Below are 22,079 nucleotides of genomic sequence, written 5' to 3' on the forward strand. Positions count from 1 at the left end.
TTGTGGCTCGCGGGCTCTAGAATGCAGACTCAGTAGTTGTGGCCCACGGGCTTAGTTGCTCCGCGGCATGTGGGATCTTCCCGGACCAGGGCTTGAACCCGTGTCCACTGCATTGGCAGGTGGATTCTTAACCACTGCGCCACCAGGGAAGTCCTGGGATATTTTCAACTGAAGTCATGCTTCATATGAAATATAGAAACTCAAATATTTACTTTTGGTCTTTTAAACTGTTTTCATTAATTTTAAGCAACTCTATCATGAACATTAAGACACCTATGCTTTAAACCGTTCTTCAAAAGGCCCTAATTAGTTCACAATTGAAACCAGTAATATTTACTAAAATATTTCTAAAGACTATATAAGCTCACTTGAGCAAAAAAGGTGGTCGCAAAATATTCAGACCAAAAAATGTATAAAATAATCAAAACTAACTTATATACCCATCTACATGCAATTACCTACCTATGGCTCTTTATCTGAATTCCATGGTAGGAATTCCCATTAGTCTAATTCCATTTCTAGATGTTCTACACTTCTTCTCTGTTGATTTTTTAAAAACACTCAAGAGAAAGTGAATGGATGCAATAGTGTGAACTGCATTTCTACCTATACATCAATAACTTTTTAATTAACGTATTAAGCTTACAGCAGAGTACGTGGCTTAGAGCAAATGCAGCATTCAGCATTCATTTCTCTTTCACTTCAGTTTGCTGAGGGGTGATAAGTCACAGAATGGGAGACTTTAAATTGGAAGACGCTTTGAAGGTCTTCCAATTCAACATTTCTTTCGAGATAGAAAACCTCTTAACCCTTTAGATGACAGTTGAAAAGCCCATTCTACTTTTGGAAAGTCCTAATTATTAGAAAGTACTTTCTAATACTGAGCCCATTTCTTTAACATGCTCTAATGTTTTTTGAAATGATACAAAAAGCTACATACAATACTCTTCAAAATTTATCCCCTACCCAGAAGAGTTATTTGGTAGAAAATCTAAAATCCTGTTACCTGAGAAATGGTAGCAAAAAACAAGACTACTTAGCCTGGAAAATAGAAGACTTTGAGGAAAGGAGGGGGTGAGAGAGTAGAAAAAACATGATGATGATCCTGGTTTAACAGTAGTACATTTTAACAAGTTATATTATCCAGGGACTTCCCTGGCGGTCTACTGGTTAAGACTCCGCGCTTCCACTGCAGGGGGTGCAGGTTTGATCCGTGGTGGGGGAACTAAGATCCCACACGCCATGCAACGTGGCAAAAAAAGGAAAAAAGTTATATTATCCAGAAATGAAATGGGCTACTTGGTAAGACAGGGATTATCCAACACTGAATGTTCAAACACAGGATAAGGACTGCCTGTCAGAAATATTTAAAAGAAGTTGTACCTGATGACCTCTAGGATTCCCGTCCGTCTCTAGATTGTATGTATCACTGCCATTCAGCCAAAAGAGGTGATGGCAGACCATTTTTTCCTAACTCATATTTGTATGGGCTTTAAAAACAACTGAGATAGAAGGATACTGGGAGTTGTTAAAAACCCCAGTAAATGATATCTCTCATTATACCAGGGGCAACATTTATCTTCACGGCACTTTATTATTACCTCAATTTTCCTTTTCAAAATTCCACCTAATTACTCGAACTCTCAGCATTCAAAAATATGTTAATATGGTACCTAGAGAATCTTCTGCAAGAAAAGGGTCATCAATTAAGCATTATTTCCAAATGGCCCAGAGAGGTGTCTTTACAATGCTATCACTGGGTAAAGATTAAATAACTTGTTCAATATCACAAAACTGGAGAAGGTTGGAACCAGCACTCTGCCAACTTCTCTGCTCTCCATCCATGTGAAAACCCTGTAATACTTATTTGAATTCCCTGATAATTTCAATGATAAAAATAATTGAGTCTATTTTACACACAGAGGAGCAAAATAATATAATAAGAAATCTGTGCCCTATGTGTTATCACACAGTTGCCCTCTGTGTATATCTGTTGTAAGAACTTAATTATTAAATAAGAGATGGATTTGTGGCTCTCTGAAAAAAAGATGAATTTCTTTTCGGCTTAAGAGAATATGTAAAAGGGGAAACTCAGTTACCAGGGCAGGAGTCAGAGACTGTTAGCAACAAGGAAAAGGTTTTGAGTTCAGTATAAACTGAAGTCCAGAAGAGCTGAGATTTCAACTATGCAGGGAGGCTCAGTCTCAGTTTGGATTTTAGGTAGTAGTTGAGAAAGGGCACAGAACAGAACACTAAGGTAGTCAGAGGAGTCAGGAAGAGAACAGAAGTATACCTACACTCTGCTGTGCAAACCTCACAGGTGCTGAGACCATAAGCCCTGGCTGGACTAAAAGCAGGGGAGGGGAGCTGGACATTCCTAGAAGCGACGAAAAAAGACTGGGAATAGACGTGATGGGCAGTTATGCAGACGTATTTAGATTGCAGAATCTCAGTGCTTGTCTTCTAAGGCAGATAAATCTACTAAATGTTCATGAATTAGAAATGACAGACAACTGTAGACTCAAATTCCAATTACAGATGGTGAATGTTAGAAAGGAAAGGGGCTTTACTATAGAAAGAGCATGTGTTTTACAAACAAGCACTTACTCTTACCAGCAAGAATTTCCAGAGAGTTGTACCCTAGGATTCTATCCCACAAAAGTAAGAGTTGATCTGTAGCTAAGTATCCAGAGAAAGCTCGAACCATCCATTTAAATGATATGCGAAGTCTGTAAGCAAAGAAAAAAAAGAACTTTTACCAGTGGAATTTTTTCTCGTCAAAAAGCAATATCAGAAGAACTCAACCAGTTCCATTATTAGGTAACTCCTTTGTGGGTCTGAAAAATCACATGGGCATTTAAAACTCAAGCACTCTACATATATACAATGGAATACTACTCAGCCATAAAAAAGAATGAAATAATGCCATTTGCAGCAACATGGATGGACCTAGAGGTTATCATACTAAGTGAAGGAAGTCAGAAAGAGAAAGACAAATACCACATGAAATCACTTATATGTGGAATCTAAAATATGACACAAATGAACTTATCTATGAAACAGAAACAGGCTCACAGACATAGAAAACAGACTTGTGGTTGCCAAGGGGGAGGGGGGAGGGATAGATGGGGAGTTTGGGATTAGCAGATGCAAACTATTATGGTATTGAATGGATAAACAACAAGGTCCTACTGTTGTAGGTCCTACTGTTCCTACAGGGAACTATATTCAATATCCTGTGATAAACCATAATGGAAAGAATATGAAAAAGAATGTATATATACGTATAATTGAAACACTGCTGTGATTAACACAACATTGTAAATCAACTATACTTCAATAAACTAAATTAAGAAAAACCTCAAGTACTCTATTAAAAGCTGTAAAAAGTGCAATGGTGAGAAACCATGAGTTCTCAAATTAGTGGTCTCAAAAGCATTAAGAGAAAGAATTATATTCCTGGGTCCTACTTTATGTTATAGTTCATTCTTTAGAAAACTCACTTCTACATTCTGTTTTTCAGGGTGTGTACTAATTAGCTATCAATGAGGTGATCTTATATTGGATCTTAACAGTTCCAGGCAAGCCAAAAACATTTGAATTTTTATTCAAGATACTTGAAAGAGCTTGATAGCTGCATATTTTTCCAATTCAATAAATTATATTCCTACATTTCACTCAAATGGCTACAAAGGATGAAAAAAGACAAAGAAAACTAGTTTTTAAGCTATAGGGGGACTTCCATGGTGGCACAGTGGGTAAGAACCTGCCTGCCAATGCAGGGGACACAGGTTCGATCCCTGGTCTGGGAAGATCCCACATGCCATGGAGCAGCTAAGCCCATGCGTCAAACCACTGAGCCTGTGCTTTAGAGCCCGCAAACCACAACTATTGAGCCCATGCACCTAGAGCCCGTGCTCTGCAACAAGAGAAGCCACCACAAGGAGAAGCCCGCGCACCGCAGCGAAGAGTAGCTCCTGCTCGCCGCAACTAGAGAAAGCCCGTGCACAGCAACAAAGATCCAACGCAGCTAAAAATAAAAAGTTAAATTAAATCTTAAAAAAAAAAAAGCTATAAGGGGCCTTAGAAATAGATCTCTGATTTGAAACCCTTGGTTTTATAGAGGAGGTCATCAGAACTCTGAAAAATCAACCAGAAAATTCAATTAAATTCCATTTTGCAGAAAAAAAAAAAAAAAAATCCTAAGAAGTATGAGATCCTACTGTTTCATAAATAGGTTATGTTACAATAACAATTTATCTCTAGAATCAGGAAACAAACTCTTTGGCTTTGGTGCCTGAAGAGATAAAATAGTCTCTCAATTTCTGTACTACCTATTGGCAATTAAACATCACTTGACTGCCCCTGAGAGGTTCTAGCCAAATTCTTTGTTAAAATTGTTATATACATAAATACCCGTACTTTTTCTTAAAAGAGAAAATGGGATTGAGAGATTGCCTTTGTTGGTGTCATATTAATTTTCTTAAGACTGAAAAAGGACCCCCAAGTTTCAGAAATTCCTCAATACTAGATAACTATTGTTCTAATATAACAAAGTACATGTAGGCAGTAGTATTGATAAATCAAGATTTTTGGTTGGTTTTAGAATATCTGTTTATAGATGCCAAAGAAACTTTTAGCCACTGATTATTTTAAATTTAAATAATTCACTAACTTTTAAGTCTAAATTATTAACTTCAACTAGTTTCATTTTACTGGATCTCTCAGTGTCTTATTAGAACAACAGCACCACACATCATGCCTCCTGCTCCCTAGTATACAGATTCAATTTCTTAGAAATAAAGTTTATTGAGGTATAATTTATGTATAGTAGAATTTGCCCTTATTAATGCACAATTCTGAGTTTTGTTAAGAACCAAATGGAAATTTTAGAACTGATAAATACAAAAACAACAAAAACAATAACAATGACAACAAAACAACCCTCACTGGATGGATCCAATAGCAAAATGGAAATAACCATTGAGAGAGCCAGTGAATTTAAATATAAATCAATAGAAAGTGTCCAATCTGAACTACAGAGTAAAAAGGATTGAAAACAAAACGAACAGAGCTTCAGGAAGCTGTGGGATAAGACTAAAAGTTTTAATATTTGTGTCCCAGAAGAAAAGGATAATGAGTGTGGTGCAGAAAAAAATATTTGAAGAAATAATGGTTGAAAACTTCCTAAATTTGGCAGAAGAAATAAGCCTCAAATTCAAGATGTTAAGCAAACCCTAAACAGGATAAACCCAAGAAATCCATGTCCAGATACATCATAATCAAACTGCTAAGATCTAAAGACAAAGATCTTGACAGCAGCCACAGAAAAACAATAATTGATATTATTTCTTCCTGACATGTTTTGTAGAATTTGCCCATGAAACCCTCCAGGCCTGGAGTTTATTTGAAAGTAGAAGGTGATAAATTAAAGATGTATACTGTAGATCCTAGGGCACAGTTATAGACTGAATGCTTGTGTCCCCACTCCCACCCCCAAATTCATATATTGAAATTACCCCCAATGTGATGGTATTAGGAAAGAGGTGTGTGGCCTTTGGAAGTTAATTAGGATTAGATAAAGTTATGAAGGTAGGTCCTCATGTTTGGGATTAGTGCCTTCATAAGAGTCATGTGAGAGCTTCTTTTTCCTCTCTGCTCTCCATCATGTGAGGATACAATGAGAAGCAGTCTGCAACTTAGAAGAAGGTCCTCTCTGGAACTCAATCATTCTAGCAACCTGATCTTAGACTTCCAGTCTCCAAAACTGTGAGAAATAAATTTCTGTTCTTTATAAGCCATACAGTTTACGGTAATTTGTTATAGGAGACTGAACTAAGACAGACACTTATCAAAAAATATTTTTAGAAAGGTATAACTAATAAACCAATACTGGAGATAAAATGGAGTAAAAAATTATTCAATTCAAAAGTAGGCAGGAGGGGAACTTCCCTGGTGGTCCAGTGGTAAAGAATCCACCTTACAATGCAGGGGACACAGGTTTGATCCCTGGTCAAGGAACTAAGATCCCACATGCTGTGGGGCAACTAAGTCCATGTGCTACAACTACTGAGCTCATGCGCCTCAACTAGAGCCCACGTGCCACAAACTACAGAGCCCACATGCTCTGGAACCTGTGTGCCACAACTACAGAGCCCACCTGCCCTGGAGCCTGCGCGCCACAACTAGAGAAGAGAAAACCCACACGCCACGACTAGAGAGAAGCCCGCATGCTGCAACGAAAGATCCTGTATGCCTTGACGAAGATCCCGTGTGCCGCAACTAAGACCCAGTGCAGCCAAAAATAAATAAAATAAATAAATAAATAATAAATAAAATAAAAACAAACAAACAAAAGTAGGCAGGAGGGACTTCGTTGGTGGTCTAGTAGTTGAGAATCCGCCTTTCAATGTAGGGGACGTGGGTCTGATCCCTGGTCGGGGAACTAAGACCTCACATGCCACGGGGCAACTAAATCCCCATGCCACAACTAGAGAGAAGCCTGCATGCTGCAATGAAAGATCCCGTGCGCCACAACTAAGATCCGAGGTGGCCAAAAATAAATAAATAAATATTAAAAAAAAAAAAAAAGTAGGCAGGAAAAGAGGAAAAAAAAAATAAAGAGCATATGGCACAAACAAAAAAAATGTCTATCAAGATAGTAAATAATATCAATTGATATTATTTTAATCCAATAATATCAATTACATTAAAGGTAAATGGAATAAACACACCAATTAAAAGACAAACTGCCACACTGAAAGAACCAAATATACTTTTGACAAGAAAGCCACCTGAAAAGTAAAGACATTGATAATCAATACATTGAAAGTAAAAAGACAGAAAAGAATACACTATACAAATTGTAATAAAAAGAAAGCTGGAATGGCTATATCAGACATAGTAGATTTATTGCTAGGAAAAGACATTAAATAATGATAAAAAGATCAATTCTCCTAAAAACAGAGTCAACTACATGAAGTAAAAATATATATAGCAATGCAGAAATAAAAAGACAAATTCACAATTATAATTGGAGACTCTAACACTTCTTTCTCAATAATCAATAGAAAAAGTAGACAGAAAATTAACAAGTGTATAGAAGTCTTGAACATTATCAACAAACTTGACTTGATTACCACTTACAGAACATTCTGCTCAACACAAGCAGCATACGAATTCTTTTCAAGTGTACATGGAAGATTCATAAAGAGATCATATTCTGGGTCATAAAACAAACTGCAACACATTTAAAAGAACTAAAATCTTATGAAGCACATTGTCTAACTGTAACAGAATTAGAATAGAAATCAATAACAGAAAGATATAATATCTTTCCAAATATTTAGAAATTAAACAATGCAGTTTTATATAAACTATGGTCAAAGAGGAAGTCACAAGAGAAATTAAGAAACATTTTGAATTGAATGAAAGTGAAAACATAACACATCAAAATTTGTTGAGTGGAGGTAAAGCAGTGCTTTGAGGGCAATTTATAACATTATTGCTTATATTAGAAAAGAAGAAATGTCTCAAGTTAATTATCTAAATCTCACCTTAAACAAGTAGAAAGACAAGACCAAAACAAAACTAAAGCAAGCATACAGAAGGAAATAACAAATAAAAGAGCATAACTCAATGAAACTGAAAATAGAAAAACAAAATCAATGAAACCAAAAACTGATTCTTTCAAAGAAGAATAAAATCAATAAACCTCTGGCCAGAATAATCAAGAAAGAGAAACAAGATACAAATATCAATCTCAGGAATGAGAGAGGTAATGTCACTCTGATTCTATAGATATTAAAAGGCTAATTAAGAATTATTATGGAATATTATGAATAATTTATGTCCATAAATATGATAACTTAGATAAAATGCACTAAGTGCTCAAGAAGAAGGAGATATCCTGAAGAGTCCTATATCTAGTAAAAAAATTAAATTCTAAATTAAAAACCTTCCCATAGCATTAGTTTTAATTCATGAAAGCCTTTTAATAATTGATTTCTAGCCCGATAATTAAATTTTTATATTTTCTCTTACATCAGAATTTTAATGTTTATCATAATTCACTGAAATAAATTTGTTCCTTTTAATGATTAAAGTGTATAAATAGACTAGAAAAAAATCAGGATTTTAGTTTCTAGCAATAAACTAAATGTCGTCACTCTAATAAGGAAAAGCATAGTTATATTCAAATATTCATTTCACAGTAGTAAAATAAAGGTCAGTTTATCACAAGAAAAAATGACTTGTATGTAATATAAAATATTTCTGCCATATTCTTGTTTTATAATATTAATTATTAATGAAATCCTGTTTTTTAATGTCTAGAAAAGAAAGAGTGTCACCTAGGTGTTATCAACAGATGATATGAGGTGTTGTTTTATAAATGGCATTTCTAAGATCTAAAAATGTCTGAAATTCGATGGTGATTTTAGAATGGAGATATATATGTATATATATATATATATACATATATATATCAATATATACACATATACATATTCAATCTTTAAACAACTCCATATGTACGAATGAGGTAGGAATTCTCTTGATTTTAAAGATGAATAAATTAAATTATCTTGATTTAATGAAAGAAATTGAGGCTTAGGTAAATTAGATAACTTTATCAGGATTATATAGTTTAGTAGAGACAGAATTTGAATCTGGGTCTGTCTCTTAAACCCACCCACCCACTCATCCATCCATCCATCCATCCATCCATCAGCTATGGATTCTATTTACCATTAACTACTTTTGTGGTCTCTAAGAGTTAGTGCTCCTTTCAAATATGCCCTTACATAGGAGAAAATGGTTACACAGAAAGGAAGCCAGTAACAAAACACTGATAAATCATTTGGAAATTTCTGTTGCCTTAAGACACTGTTAATTAAAAAAGAGAAAAGAGAACCAATAATAATGAGGTCCACAGGTACCCTATATATTCACTGATAACTCATACTGAGATAAATGAACAAAAATTCAAGCTTTTAGAAGAAAAAAATCACAGTGTACAACCATTGGTAAATAATCAGTCTAGATTCCTTTAATGAAAGCCAGCAAACTTTAACCTTTCTGTCTTTCATAAGTTGTTTTCTGATAAGTTTGGCCTAAACTGACTTAATTTTAGTATTATCACATTTCTCAGGTAGTATTTGTTTCCACAAATTTTTGCCTCAGTTTGGCCAACACCTTTCATTATGAATAGAAATTAGTTCTTTTGGTGATTCTTGTACCAAGCACAAAAATCCAAGCAAATAAGAATTTATTAGGATTTTGGTAAGTCTCTCAAGAATTTCTGGCACAATGTTGAGTTATAATTTACTACTTGATAATTGTTGTTTTATTGGGGAAACTGTTAGTTTAATGTCTCTGAAAAATTACTGTATCTTTGATGATGAAAAAGAGCCTTCTGATATCAATTTATTCTTCAATTAGGAGAGAAAAATACTCACGGTTGAGCCCCAATTTCTCGTAGATGATAAAAGAGTTGGGGGAGATAAGTTTGAAGAAGAGTTTCAAACAGCAGACAGAGTGACACAATACCCTGGATACAATAATAAATCACAAGAGAAATGCATAATTTAGTATTTAAAAATGAACTCTGCCATTAAATTATTCAAATGGAAATGAGAAAAAGATTATCAATATAAATATTTTTTCCTTTTTAACAACGATAGGCTCCCCACGTAACCTGGCATGTAGTAATGTTAGGAATTCAAGGAAAACGTCATTTTATAGAAAAACCTGCTACTCTGTAAGTCATATAGTATCACGTAGGCCCAGCAAAATTAGTTTTTTCTGGATGCATTCCAGTTTCCAGGTATTTCTCTGGTGCTATAGCCACACCCTTCACTTTCTCCTCCATATGTCCCTTCCCTTCCAGCTGTCTCATCCATCAGGGAAAATATTTCCTGCTTTTTTAACTCTTTCATTGAAATCCATCCCCAGGGAAAGACTAACTGTTTGAAATTTGCACCAGGAAGTTATCAAACAAGAATGTTTGATTACTTAGTATAAGGATAACTTTTTTAAAAACTGAAATCCACTTTTTTAAAAGGGCATTATCTGTAGAGTACAAAGTAGATGGTTTTTCAAGTGCATTTATTACTTGACAGCTCTGAATAAAGTCTTTCTTGCAGCTCAGCATTCCTCAGGGTTGATCTTTGTAAGGAAGTTCTAATCCTCTTTTTGAATTTCTAAAGAAATAAGGCTGTCATGGTTCCAAATAGTTAAGTCTGGCTGCAAGCCAGAAAAGATGACTGCCTGTAAGTCTTTATTTCACTGAATAAAGAACGGGCAGAGGCAGGGCTGTCCCAATCAATCAGCTGAAAAAGGACACCTTAGGGTCAGCGCGGATACAGAGAAGGCATATCCAGAGTTGCTCAGTGGCAAGCATCAGCGGTCTGCACAGGGAAAACATCACGGGTATCTACTGGGCAGCCAGTTAAAAACATTTTTTTGAAACTCTGAAGCATAAAATGGTACAGAATATGCGAGTAAGAAATCTGAGGCTAAGGATGAGTTCTAAGAAAAAAGAATTATTAATATATTCTTGGTTATTCTAGATTAAATATGCATGCAATATAGGCACTAAATCAAGTTGTCTCAGAGAGAAGAAACCCAAGATAATTGGTGGTACTTCATTTGCTCATCCGTGACATCCTGGGTTTCTGTTATTTGCCCGCTCTCACTAGCAATGTATGAGAGCAGCACTGGAGACAGGAAGGCGGAATAGGGATACACAGGAATGGCGCGGGGAGGATAATGAGCTGCTGTTTAGTTGGGTGGCAGTGACAGCTTCCTCTTTTGGGAAACTTGGTAGCCCTGACACATTCCAATTTTTAATGTTTTTTCTGGAGAGTCAGTCAAGTTACCCACAAGCAGACCAAAGCAGGCTCAAAGACAGAAAAAGTATAACTGAAATAAAATAAACACTGCTTTTACTCAGGCTAAGGAGGGTGGGGGTGGGGGAAGGAAGATATGATAAAGGACTGGACAAAATAAAACAGATACAAATACTCAACTCCCAGTATGCTTCTCTTTGAATTTCATGTTAAGGCCAGGGAGCCATCTATTGAATAAACACAAAGGAGATATCTAGTTTGATAACTGATAATTAGCCAAATTGAAAAATAAGGGACAAATAGATGTTTATTTTTCATTAACAAAGAAAAGAGGATGATGATGATGATAATCATAACGACAACAATAAAAACAGCAGCCATCTATTTACTGAACATCTGCCACGAGCCAAGTGCTACGCAGGTGCTTTGTACACTGCTCTACAGCACCACAGAAACTCATTATTAACTCTGAAATGAGTTTCAGAGATGAGGAAACCAGCATTCAAAGAAGTTAGCCACCTTTGTCAAAGAAAACAATACAGACATTGCTATGTTTTTTCTTTCAACATATAAAAGATAATTTAAATGCAATTGATAAAAGGCTTTTTCCTCTCTAATTATTACTAAAACTATTTAAATATCAATTTCTTCTTCTCTTTCATTTATTCTATAGAAAAGTGTTGCTTGACCTCACAAATTAACATTTGTTTTTCTTAAGGAAAGAAAAAACAGATTAGAGTCTGGTTTGATCCATTTTTTTTTTAATGAACTTACAGAAGGATGAGAAGAGATGGAATGAAGTCTGAAGAAAAAACGCACATACATCTCACGGAATATCTGATACAATTTTGAAGGTTCATGGTACAGAAAACAAAGTGGTGCAACTGAAAGAACAAAAAAATTAATTAATAATATTGCAGAACTACTAAAATTAAAAAAATAAGTTCACAAAACATGAAAGAATATTTTCTAGTAATAATATTCATTCATAGAAAAGTTTAGAATCATATATATATTCTTTTTTCATGTTGAAAAGGGAATATATGCACACGTAAAAAACTGAGTCATTAAAAATTAAAAAGAAGGAAGTAAATTATAAAATATTATAATCTCAACAGTAGAATAAGAATGACACAATGGAACTATATAGGGATGTTGAAAATTCAAAGTAACTTTTAAAAACTACATAAAGTCAAGTCTCTCTTTTTTTCAATTGCAATAATAAGAAAGTGACAATCAGGTAATTCATTTTTACTTTGTCCCACAAAGGATCTTTTGAAATTTTTAATTGTTGAAGTCAGGTAAGTAAAATATAAGATGATTTACGACTAGCTTTTAGAATGATGGTCTTCAACTAACTGAATTTGAAAATTAAAATTTTGATTAACAGTTTAGGCTATTGGTCTATATTGGCATATCAATATGTATCTAGACAGTTTTCATAGGCTTAAAATAAAACAACTCTAAGAATTTATTTCTCTAATGAATTTGAATTAAGTTTTCTTTTGTACCCAGTTCATGGCAATTAAGCACAGGTGGGTCAACTCAACCAGACAGCCCATAGCTGACTGTCAGAAAGTCAGATTTTAAAATCAGATGCTGACCTGACAGTCTGATTATTCTGTACTTGCGAACGTGGTCATGCTTTTCATCCTTTCAAGACTCAAGAATTTTAGGCAGCATAAATACACTTATAATGCAGATATATAAAACTGCATTACCTAAATATTAATTTTAATAAAAGTGACTTACTTATTGGGTAATTTCATCTATGATATAGATCAGACAGGTAAGAAGGTCTTGGGCTCTATAATGTCAGTGATGCCCTGAGGGCAGTAGGCATTAAGTAAGCAGGGAAACCAATGAGCCAACTCAGCTCACTTCCTTCTGACAATGTGAAAGGAAAAAATGATAAAAAATTTTAAATTCTGACAAAACAAAAATTCGATTATCTGGGATAAATGGCGGTGCACAGTATTACTGATGAATAAATTATCAAAAACTAGCATTGCAACTGAGAAATTTCACTTTTTGAAGGGCAAAAGAGAAACAAATCAATTTTAGGGTGGTAAATATCTAAATACATCCAAAAAAAATTCCTTTTATATATATGTATAGGAAAAGACCTTTATGTTATATATATATATGTTTAAAAACTAACAGCCATGTCCTTTCACTTCAAAACTAATTTTAAAAAATTATTTTACTATCAAAATAAATTCCTACTTATTTAAATAGCCCCAACTGAGGTATTCTATATATTTAAAAAGAATAACTCACATTCTAATTGCAACAACCTAAGAAAAAGCAATGTGGCACAAATACATGGTATTATTACAAATTCAAAATGAAGGTTTGGAATTCATTTACTTTTTGTGATGATGCATATTCTCCCCTCCAACTTCTTAAGTAATTGACATTTAAAAACTTGTAATTTGAATCTAAAGATTTTAAAGATTCAGCAATCATTAATGATCATTTCCAGTGAAGGAATGAAAGAGAATTTTAAAATCAGCACTCTTCTATAAACATATATAATATGGAAAACGTTATAATCAGTTATTATTCAAGATGCCACAATTGTTGATGTTGAATTCCCTTATACAGCTATGAAATGGAAAAGTTTTAGTCCATTACATATAATATGTAAAAAATCTTCTACATGACTTTATTTTCCATTTTAAGCATCTTTCCCTATTTGGTTCTTCCATAAAAATGAATTAGCTCATCATCTTTTTAACCAATTAAGTAATGTACTATAGGAATTTATTTATGAAATCATAATATACTACACTTACAATAAAAAACTTCATTAATCTACATATGCGGGAAAGGAGAACGCCAGTTTAAATTAGAGAAAAGTTTTGAATAAATTTTTAAAAGAGGTAAGTATTATAATTTTAAAGAAATACATTAACTAAAACTAAAATGGCCTAGTACTATGTAGAGTTCCTGGGGATAAGTTGCGATTATGCTAGTATACTGGTTCTAAATAAGTGGTCGCTGCTCTAAACTATTTGTGGATTCTTAACATATTTTTCTAAAATAGTATAAACTGTATATCAAACATTTTGCATCACCTATTTCCTTAGCGAACGTTTCCCCCTTGCGTGTATAAACTTTAACCTATTAAAACGACCAGAAATGTGAATAGGCAGGAGTCAAAGATGTATTTTGTACCCTGAGAGTTGTTAGAAGATTTAAACTTTCCTGACATTATTAACTGTTCTCCAAATCGCTCAAGTACACCTTTTAAAAACTAATTACTTGAAAAATGCTTGCAGTTGGAATTATTAAAATAAAAGAATAAAAGGGTTAATAACATTTTTTATTATTAAAGGTAAAAATTTATATTCTTAACCTTTTTAGGTTATCTATTTTAAATTCCTCACATATTTATAAAAGAGAAATATGCTGGAACCTCACTATAACATTATGTGTTACATTATGAAATTTTGGTTGCTCAAGAGAATAAAGCCAAGGGCAGCATAATGCAAAATTCCTAGGCACTTTGAATCCTTTTCATTGTATGCTGGTTTTAAAAGTTTTATATTATGTCATTCATGATGACTGTCTGATGCTGAACACTTGAGGGGTTTTTTTTACAAAGAAAAGTGTTAATTTATTGCTGATTCTTTTTACAAAAGTAAACATTAATATATATTTCTGTTTAGTCTAAAGGTTGGGGAGTAGGAATAGTTGGGACAACAATCTTCAACAAGGTCATATGTAATGCATGAAAATTTAAAAATTAAGTGGCACTTAAGGCATAGAGCATTCTTCCTCTTGCTAATCTTTGTTACGCTTCCTGCATTCCTCATTCAATGATACGTGAGGCCACAAAGGTGCTCAGGGCTCTCAAACCTGCACGTGCGTTTGTCACGTGTGCCTCAGGATGACTGGATGCTTCAGTGTCGTTGTTGCTGTGCACACCAGCCGGTCTGGAGAAATCATGGACTCACACTCAGTGTTGTCCCTCCCTTTGCATTCTTTCTGACCTATTATTTTTTTTAAAGACTTAATGAGAATTAGTTTAGGAATTTAAGCAATCTCATTTTACATCTATTAGAACTAAACATCAATGTGTAGCTCAATTTCCATTGAATTAGAAAATGGTAAACCACAGAACCATTTTCCTGGTATGTTCAATTCTAATTTGACAAGCAATCACCATCTGAGCAATTATGATGCCCCTTTATTTGAAAAAATTTTTAATTGGACATATAAACAGATATCAAATCCAATGTTTAAAAATGTTCACAATAACATTGTTAAGTGTGTGGGTGATGTAATATAAAGTGTGATTTTCATGTTTAATTTTCTAAAGTGTAATAAAAACAGTGAATATTTTAAAGCCCAACTTACCATACATTGAAAATCCATGAAAAGGGATTACACCTAAAAAAATAAAAAAGTATTTCTTTTCAATTAGTATACCCACTGAATTATTAGGTAAACTTTAGAGGATTAAATCCAAAAATAGTGAGGTTTCCTATTTTTGCTTCAACTTTGTTCATGCATGTCAGAAAGACTTAGTGATGGGTCACCAACAAAACGATAGGCTTTTTAATTCCTTTAAAAAAGCAATCTAGAGGTTTTCAATATATATCCAGTTAACTTTCTATTGATAAAGTTGAAAATTAAGACTGTGAATATGTGTTACAAAAAACAGAACAAGGCAGATCACAGAACTAAGTTTAAGAACTAACTACAATGGTCTCAGAAAGTCAATAGATAAGTCCTTCTTGAAGCAACTTCATCCTGTATATTGGAGTCCCATCTGTTAAAAAATAAGTGAGCATTTCAAGGCACCTCTTGTATAGATGCATTCCCTTATAAACTTACCACAAATTACATCACAGGATGTGGTTTAGAAAAAATATTGGCAGGAATATGGTACAAATTCAGTGTAATCTTTGGCAAGAATTATACACAAGTAAAGTGCACATCCATTTAAAAGAAAACACTTGAAGCCTAACTTGGTATGCTAAACATCTTGTCACACTCTAAGTGAAAAATTAGAACTTGTACAGCTTAGGTTCAAAATGGAAGTTCTGTAATGTATACACCACCACATATCTAACACAGTACTAAATCAGGCTGCAAACACAAAAGAAAGATGAGAAGTTTACTTTTTGAAAAATAGCACAGAAATGCTTCATTCATCAGACATGTTCAGAGACAAAAACTTAGTGTTGGCAGAGCCTTCAGAGGTCACCTAGGGTAAGTTCTAACAAATGATAGTTCAGTCTCAGTCTAAAACATCCAGCAATAGGGGGCACATTCATTCACAATACAACCAATTACAATTTTGAACAGGTTTAATTTGGGGGGGAGTTATTTCTCATACGGAGTGAGACTCTGGTTCCTTGTAATCCCCACTTATGTTTCCTAGTTCTGACCACAAGGGTCACATGGAACACACCTAACTTATCTCCTATGAAAACTTTCAGAAATACTGGAGGACATTGTTCTCTCCCCCACCCCTATCACCATCACCACCAGGTTGGGTTTTTTGTTTTGTTTTTTGTTTTTTTTTGCTCTGAGACTTTATTAGTTTCTTTAACAGTTCCTCAGATGAAGTGGTCCTGAATACCTTCTCTATTCTATTCTCCTCTGGACAAGCTGTAGTTTACCACAGTCCTTAAAGTGAGGTGATGAAAGCCTCTAAGTCTTTTTCCTCCCTACACACCCCACAGCTAAAGCACAGCGTGCTTGTGCAGCTGTTTCTGACCTAAGTAAAGGACTGTATTCTTATCTCTATTATATTTCCTCTTTGGTGAACCGTTCCAATATGAGATAATCCTGGATTCTCATCCTGTTATCTAATGTATTCCCTCTTCTTCCTGGGTCCACATTACTGGAAAGTTTGATAAATGCACTATCTATGTCCTCATCTAGAGCATTATAAAAATGTTGAACAAGACAGAGTGAGGACAGGACTTGTCACTAGAGACCTCCTTCCATACTGATAGTAATTCATTGATCAGCACCCTATTGTGGTAAGTTAAGAACACAGACCAGATGTCAGACAGACTTGGTTGGGTTCATCTAGCTCTGTTGTTTAAGAACTTTGTGTGCCCTTTAGGTAAGTTCCTTAATTCCCCTAACCTTCAGTTTCCTCATCTCATAAATCAGAGACAATGCTAGAACTACATAAATGATTAAATGAGATAATGACTGTAGCTCAGCCATTAATAAATAAATAATTTAGACTCAATAAAAGTTAATTATTGATATTATTATTCACAAATTAGCTCATATTTCTTTGATGATCCTAGAAGTAATTTTATCAAAAAAAGTACAAGGAAAATCCAATATTATTCTGAACTAGTATGCCAGGTCAACCACCTTTAGAATTTTGTGCTGCATCACTCTTAAACTTCACAAGCTGTAATTCTCAGGATCCACCTTTTCCCATTTTTCCCTAGTCTTCTAGAACACACCACAGATGATTCATGTTGTCCAACTGTGTCTGAATTCTGTGTTGTTTATCATTTCCCATTTATCTCTGTTTGATTAGCTACCCTGTTCTTTCAGAACCTTCCTGCTCTTCAAATGCTTCACACTCAATTGCAGAACTCACTTCCCCCCTCTCTAGAAGGCTGATGCCACAGACATAAATTCTCACTTGTCTGTTCTTTACCTCAAATGTTCTTCACACATTTCATCTGTTTTCTCACTTCCCTTTAGGGAGGTCTTCGGAGGAAGATGTTTCTTCCTTTTTCTTTTTCAGAGCTACCATCTTCACCTGTGTTCTTAATCCTGTTTCCTTCACTTTCTCTCATAGAAGCTATGGTCAGATCTGTGGCTTGTCTATGTTTGGCCCGTGAGCTAAGAATGGATTTTACATTTTTGAAAGATTATTTTAAAAAACAACAAAGAGGAATATGTGGCAGAGACTGTTTGCGGCCAGCAAAATTTAAAATATTTACTATCTGGCCCTTTACAGAAAAGTTTGCCAACCTCTGCTTTGGAATCCTGCCCCATCAATTTTCCTCCTCACCCTTTTGTGTGCATCATTCAACAAATAGGAATTGAGCCTCGACTATGTGCCAGACACTGTTCTGAGGTCTGGAGCCTACTTTTTATTAGGGACAGGAAAGTCATGATAAAATAAGTGAATATATGTCAGACAGTGATAAGTGCCACAAAGAGAAATAATGGAGGGAAGGGGGAGAGAGAGGAAAAGGCTGGGGGAGGGAGGAGGTCTTACTGATAAAAGAGCCATTGAAGCTAAGTAGACGAGAGTCACCTGGTAAGAGGTGACCGGAGGCCCTGGGCTTCGCGTGGTGATTGCTGTGAACCGGGATAAGCTTCCTGAGGTCGATGGCCTGAAGGCGGAGAGTGGTGACATCAGCTCTCACCCCTACTAGTGGGGGAGCAGAGGCAAGGCGTGGGTAGGTCCTATCAAAGTACTCCTCTCTCCAGTCTCTCCTGTTTCACTGCAACCTTTCAGCCAAAGATATTACAAATACCCTTGCTAATAATAATGACACCAAAGAAGAGGAGGAGGGGGACTTGTCCATTTTCTTCCCTGAACCTTACTTTCCCATCAAACAAATCTCTAATCTCTCTTTCCTTGAAGCCAAGCTTAACTTTTAAAAAACTGTTCAAAGTAACTTCCTTTATTTCCACATTATATATATCCCCAGTTCCTTAAACTGGTTCCCACCCCCTCACCCCAACTCCTGATGGCTGAATCCAGGCATCTCCCCTCTGTGTGTGTCCTGGCCCCCTACCAACCGAACGTTCCTTCTCAACCTTGAGCCCACCAGGCACTGACGACGCTGTGCAGATCAGGCTCCCTGCCTCAGAAACTTCTGCTGCTCAGTTGCTGTTTTTGTTTTGTTGTCTTTTGGACTAGTTCTCTCTTCTGCACACTCCTTAAATATAGCTACTTTCCAAGACTCTGTCATACTTGTTTTCCCTCTCCTTCCACCAGTATTCTCATTGTTAACCTGTAATTCAAACAGTAAAAACCCAGTTTCCTGCGCCTCCCTCTGGACTACCTAGTTCTGTAAACAACTCCTTAACTCCCTAGGCTTCAAGGAAGAAAGCTTTGAGTCATCTGTGCTTTCTAGTCCTCCCTCAGCCCTTATACCTAAATGTGATTGTGTTCCTTTCCTGTCCCTTTAAGATAAAGAATGCTTAACTCTTCAGGATTCAGCCACAGTCTAACATCAGCAGCTTCGTTTTTCTTCCCTACCCCGCAAGCACAACTCTAACCCTGCCAAACTGACTGCCAACGCTTCAGCCTCTGGGGCTTAAGGACAAGCGCTGTAGGCCATGCTCTCCTACACCTCTAGCTGTGCCCCAGCCCCACCCCTTCGAGATTTTATTTTATTTATTTATTTATTTAAAAATAAATTTATTTATTTAATTTATTTCTTTTTGGCTGCTTTGGTTCTTCGTTGCTGTGCGTGGCTTTCTCTAGTTGTGGCGATCAGGGGTTACTCTTCAGTGTGGTGCGCAGGCTTCTCATTGCAGTGGCTTCTCTTGTTGCAGAGCACGGGCTCTAGGCATGTGGGCTTCAGTAGTTGTGGCACGCGGGCTCAGTAGTTGTGGTGCACGGGCTTAGTTGCTCCACAGCATGTGGGATCTTCCCGGGCCAGGGCTCGAACCCGTGTCCCCTGCATTGGCAGGCGGATTCTTAACCACTGCGCCACCAGGGAAGCCCCCTTCGAGATTTTAAACAATACTCCTCCTAGAAAGATCTCCCTGACAGCCCCTGACTCTCCACCCCCCAATCATTCATTAATCAGTACTCTTGTATCAGCTGATTTGCCCTGACTGGTTGAGGTACCCTTTCTCCTGTGTGAGCCTAGACAGCCCTGAGCAATTCTGGTTCCACTTTCCATCTGTGTACACTTAGGTCACTTACTTAACCTGTTTCCTCATCCAGTACTGCTCTTAGACCAAGGCAGGCGGGCTTGGAGTAAGGGCCCTGCTCTGGCCCCCCTCTGACTATACCCCTCACCCAGAGTTCATGTCCCTCCTTTCAGACCACAACCCAGACACCCAAGACTGAAATTCGCAGCCCAAAGGCTCCTAGCCGGCTTCCAGGGTCTGCACAGCCTCTTAGGTGAAGCTACCTTCTTGATGGGTGCTCTCCTCAGGATGGAGAGGTGGGCAAAGGATGGTTATTTGAGGAAGATGTGAACAGAGCTTGGACCTACAGGCTAGTGGGTCCACATGCATGAAGTCTGTCCAGGTGTGGGGTAGAGTCATAGATAAGAAGTGGGTGAGGGATACCACAAGCTAGGGACTTCTGAGGAGTCTACGAATTCTGAATCTGAAACTGGCCTTCCAGACTGTTACAAAGGTATATTTTTCAAGACAAGAAAACAAAGTAGACTTTACTTATCAGTTTATTAGTCTGATTTATAACTTCTAAAAATCTAGACTTATAGTAGGTGGGCTTCCAATTGTACTCCTGCCCTGGACCCTGCAAAAATTAGGAACAGACTTTCCTTCAGCTGCAAAATGAGGACAATACCAATGAAGTTGTGAAAATTAAATAAGATGATGTATGTTACATGCCTAGCACAACACTTGATGCAAAGTCAGTACTTAACAAATGATGTTTTCATTCTCTTATCATACAATCATTTTAGTTTTTCTCTCTTCCAATGAAATAAATTACCTGAGTATAAAAACTATTCCTTATTTATCTCTATCCCCAGAGGCAAGCTTATTGCCCCGAATATAAAAGGTACTCATTAAATGTTTGTGGAATGAATATATGCAGTCCTAGAGAATCTACCTCTACCATTTTTCAACTGTTCACTTCCTTCCTACTGCCAGGGCTGAGTTCAGGCTCTGACGAACTCTTACCTATGGTCCTGCAAGAGCCTCCTAATTGGTATCCCTTTACCAAAACTCTCTGCCCTTCAACAAACTTTTGTAATGGTTCAGGCTATCTTCTAAAAAGGTTGATGAGAGCATGAAAAAGACCTCTACATCTATCGAGGATTTTCCTCTGACCATTCATCCATCCACCAAGTATTTGCTGAGTTCCTACTCACACAATTAATCAACGTTCAAAAACCTACTCTGTAGCCTCTGGAGAGATTAAAATGAATATAACATTTTCTCTATATTTATGGAATTCACATTCTAGCCTTATAATATAGGCTAAGTGTCTACAGAGTGAAATTCAAAACCTTGACCTGATCTTAACCATTCATGATGGCAACCTGAGATATATCTACCTCCCCTTTGTCACCCTGACTCTATACCGACTGTGGTACAGTCACACTAGATTATTCATCATCACCAGAACTCATCATGCACTTTCATACTTTGGTAGCTTTGAACTTGGTAATTCTGTACCATGAATTGCTTTAATGTCTAACAAAACCTTGCTATAAGGACAAGTCACATCTCAGAGAAACATACCAAATCTCTTAATCACAATTAAATGCTCATTCTTCTGCATTCTCATGGCACTTTGTTCACATTTCCATCACTATAATTTCACTGTATTTTGTGTTGTCATTAGCTGTTTAACAGATTGCTCCAGAGGACGGGAAATATGTTTTATTCATTTTTGTATGCATTTTATGATGCCACATAGTTGATAATGAATATAGTTTTGCTGAAAGAATGAATGGGTAGATGGGTAAGTTAATGATGAATAGAGAAGGAACAAGAAATTTATTGGTCTCTAGGCGGGAGATCAGGATTCCACTGTGGGCTTATCAGAAACCAGCTGGGTTACTGTAGGAAAGTCATCAAACCTCCTGAGCTTCAGTAATTGGTTGTCATTAAAAGGGACTAAGATTGTCTCTGAAATATCATCTAACTCTAGAGTTCTATGTTCAACAATTATGTCTAGGGCAAATACAGAAAAATTTGTGAGACTTGAAGAAAACTGGACATATGAGAATCTTCCAATGGTTAAGATTCTTTACCAACTTAAAAGTTTTTTCTTTCTAAAAACAAAAAGTTCAAAACCAGATTAGATACACACACTGAAAGTCAATATTCCTAATGACACTATAGCCACCAGCTCTAGTTCAATGGAATACTTAGGAGGGCCCAAAGACCATCTTTCTTCTTTAATTTCTCTCTTTGTTTATATCTTTGGTTGAGTCTCTTTTTCTTCTTGTGAACACCCATCTTTTTCTATCTTCCCTAATTTCAGCTTCATTTTATTTCCTTTATTGATTATAAACTTTTAACAAATAATTTTAAAATTCATCTTCGCCTAATCATGTTGACATG

At 35.9% G+C, this 22,079-nt stretch overlaps 1 protein-coding gene across 2 annotated transcripts in view; it reads right to left on the reverse strand.

Annotated features, from left to right (window-relative positions):
- The window catches only part of TBC1D19 (TBC1 domain family member 19), a 209,833-nt gene that overhangs the window by 53,668 nt on the left and 134,086 nt on the right, over positions 1-22,079 (reverse strand). For both annotated transcript variants that reach the window (XM_082389264.1, XM_082389265.1), the window contains 4 exons: positions 15,216-15,248; positions 11,625-11,734; positions 9,459-9,550; positions 2,614-2,729 (listed from right to left, as the gene is read on the reverse strand). In XM_082389264.1, the coding sequence (XP_082245390.1) occupies positions 2,614-2,729; positions 9,459-9,550; positions 11,625-11,734; positions 15,216-15,248 (351 nt within the window). The remainder of the gene's footprint in view (positions 1-2,613; positions 2,730-9,458; positions 9,551-11,624; positions 11,735-15,215; positions 15,249-22,079) is intronic.

The sequence above is a fragment of the Balaenoptera borealis genome, assembly GCF_965194805.1.
Source record: "Balaenoptera borealis genome assembly, chromosome: 4".
Taxonomy (NCBI): domain Eukaryota; kingdom Metazoa; phylum Chordata; class Mammalia; order Artiodactyla; family Balaenopteridae; genus Balaenoptera; species Balaenoptera borealis.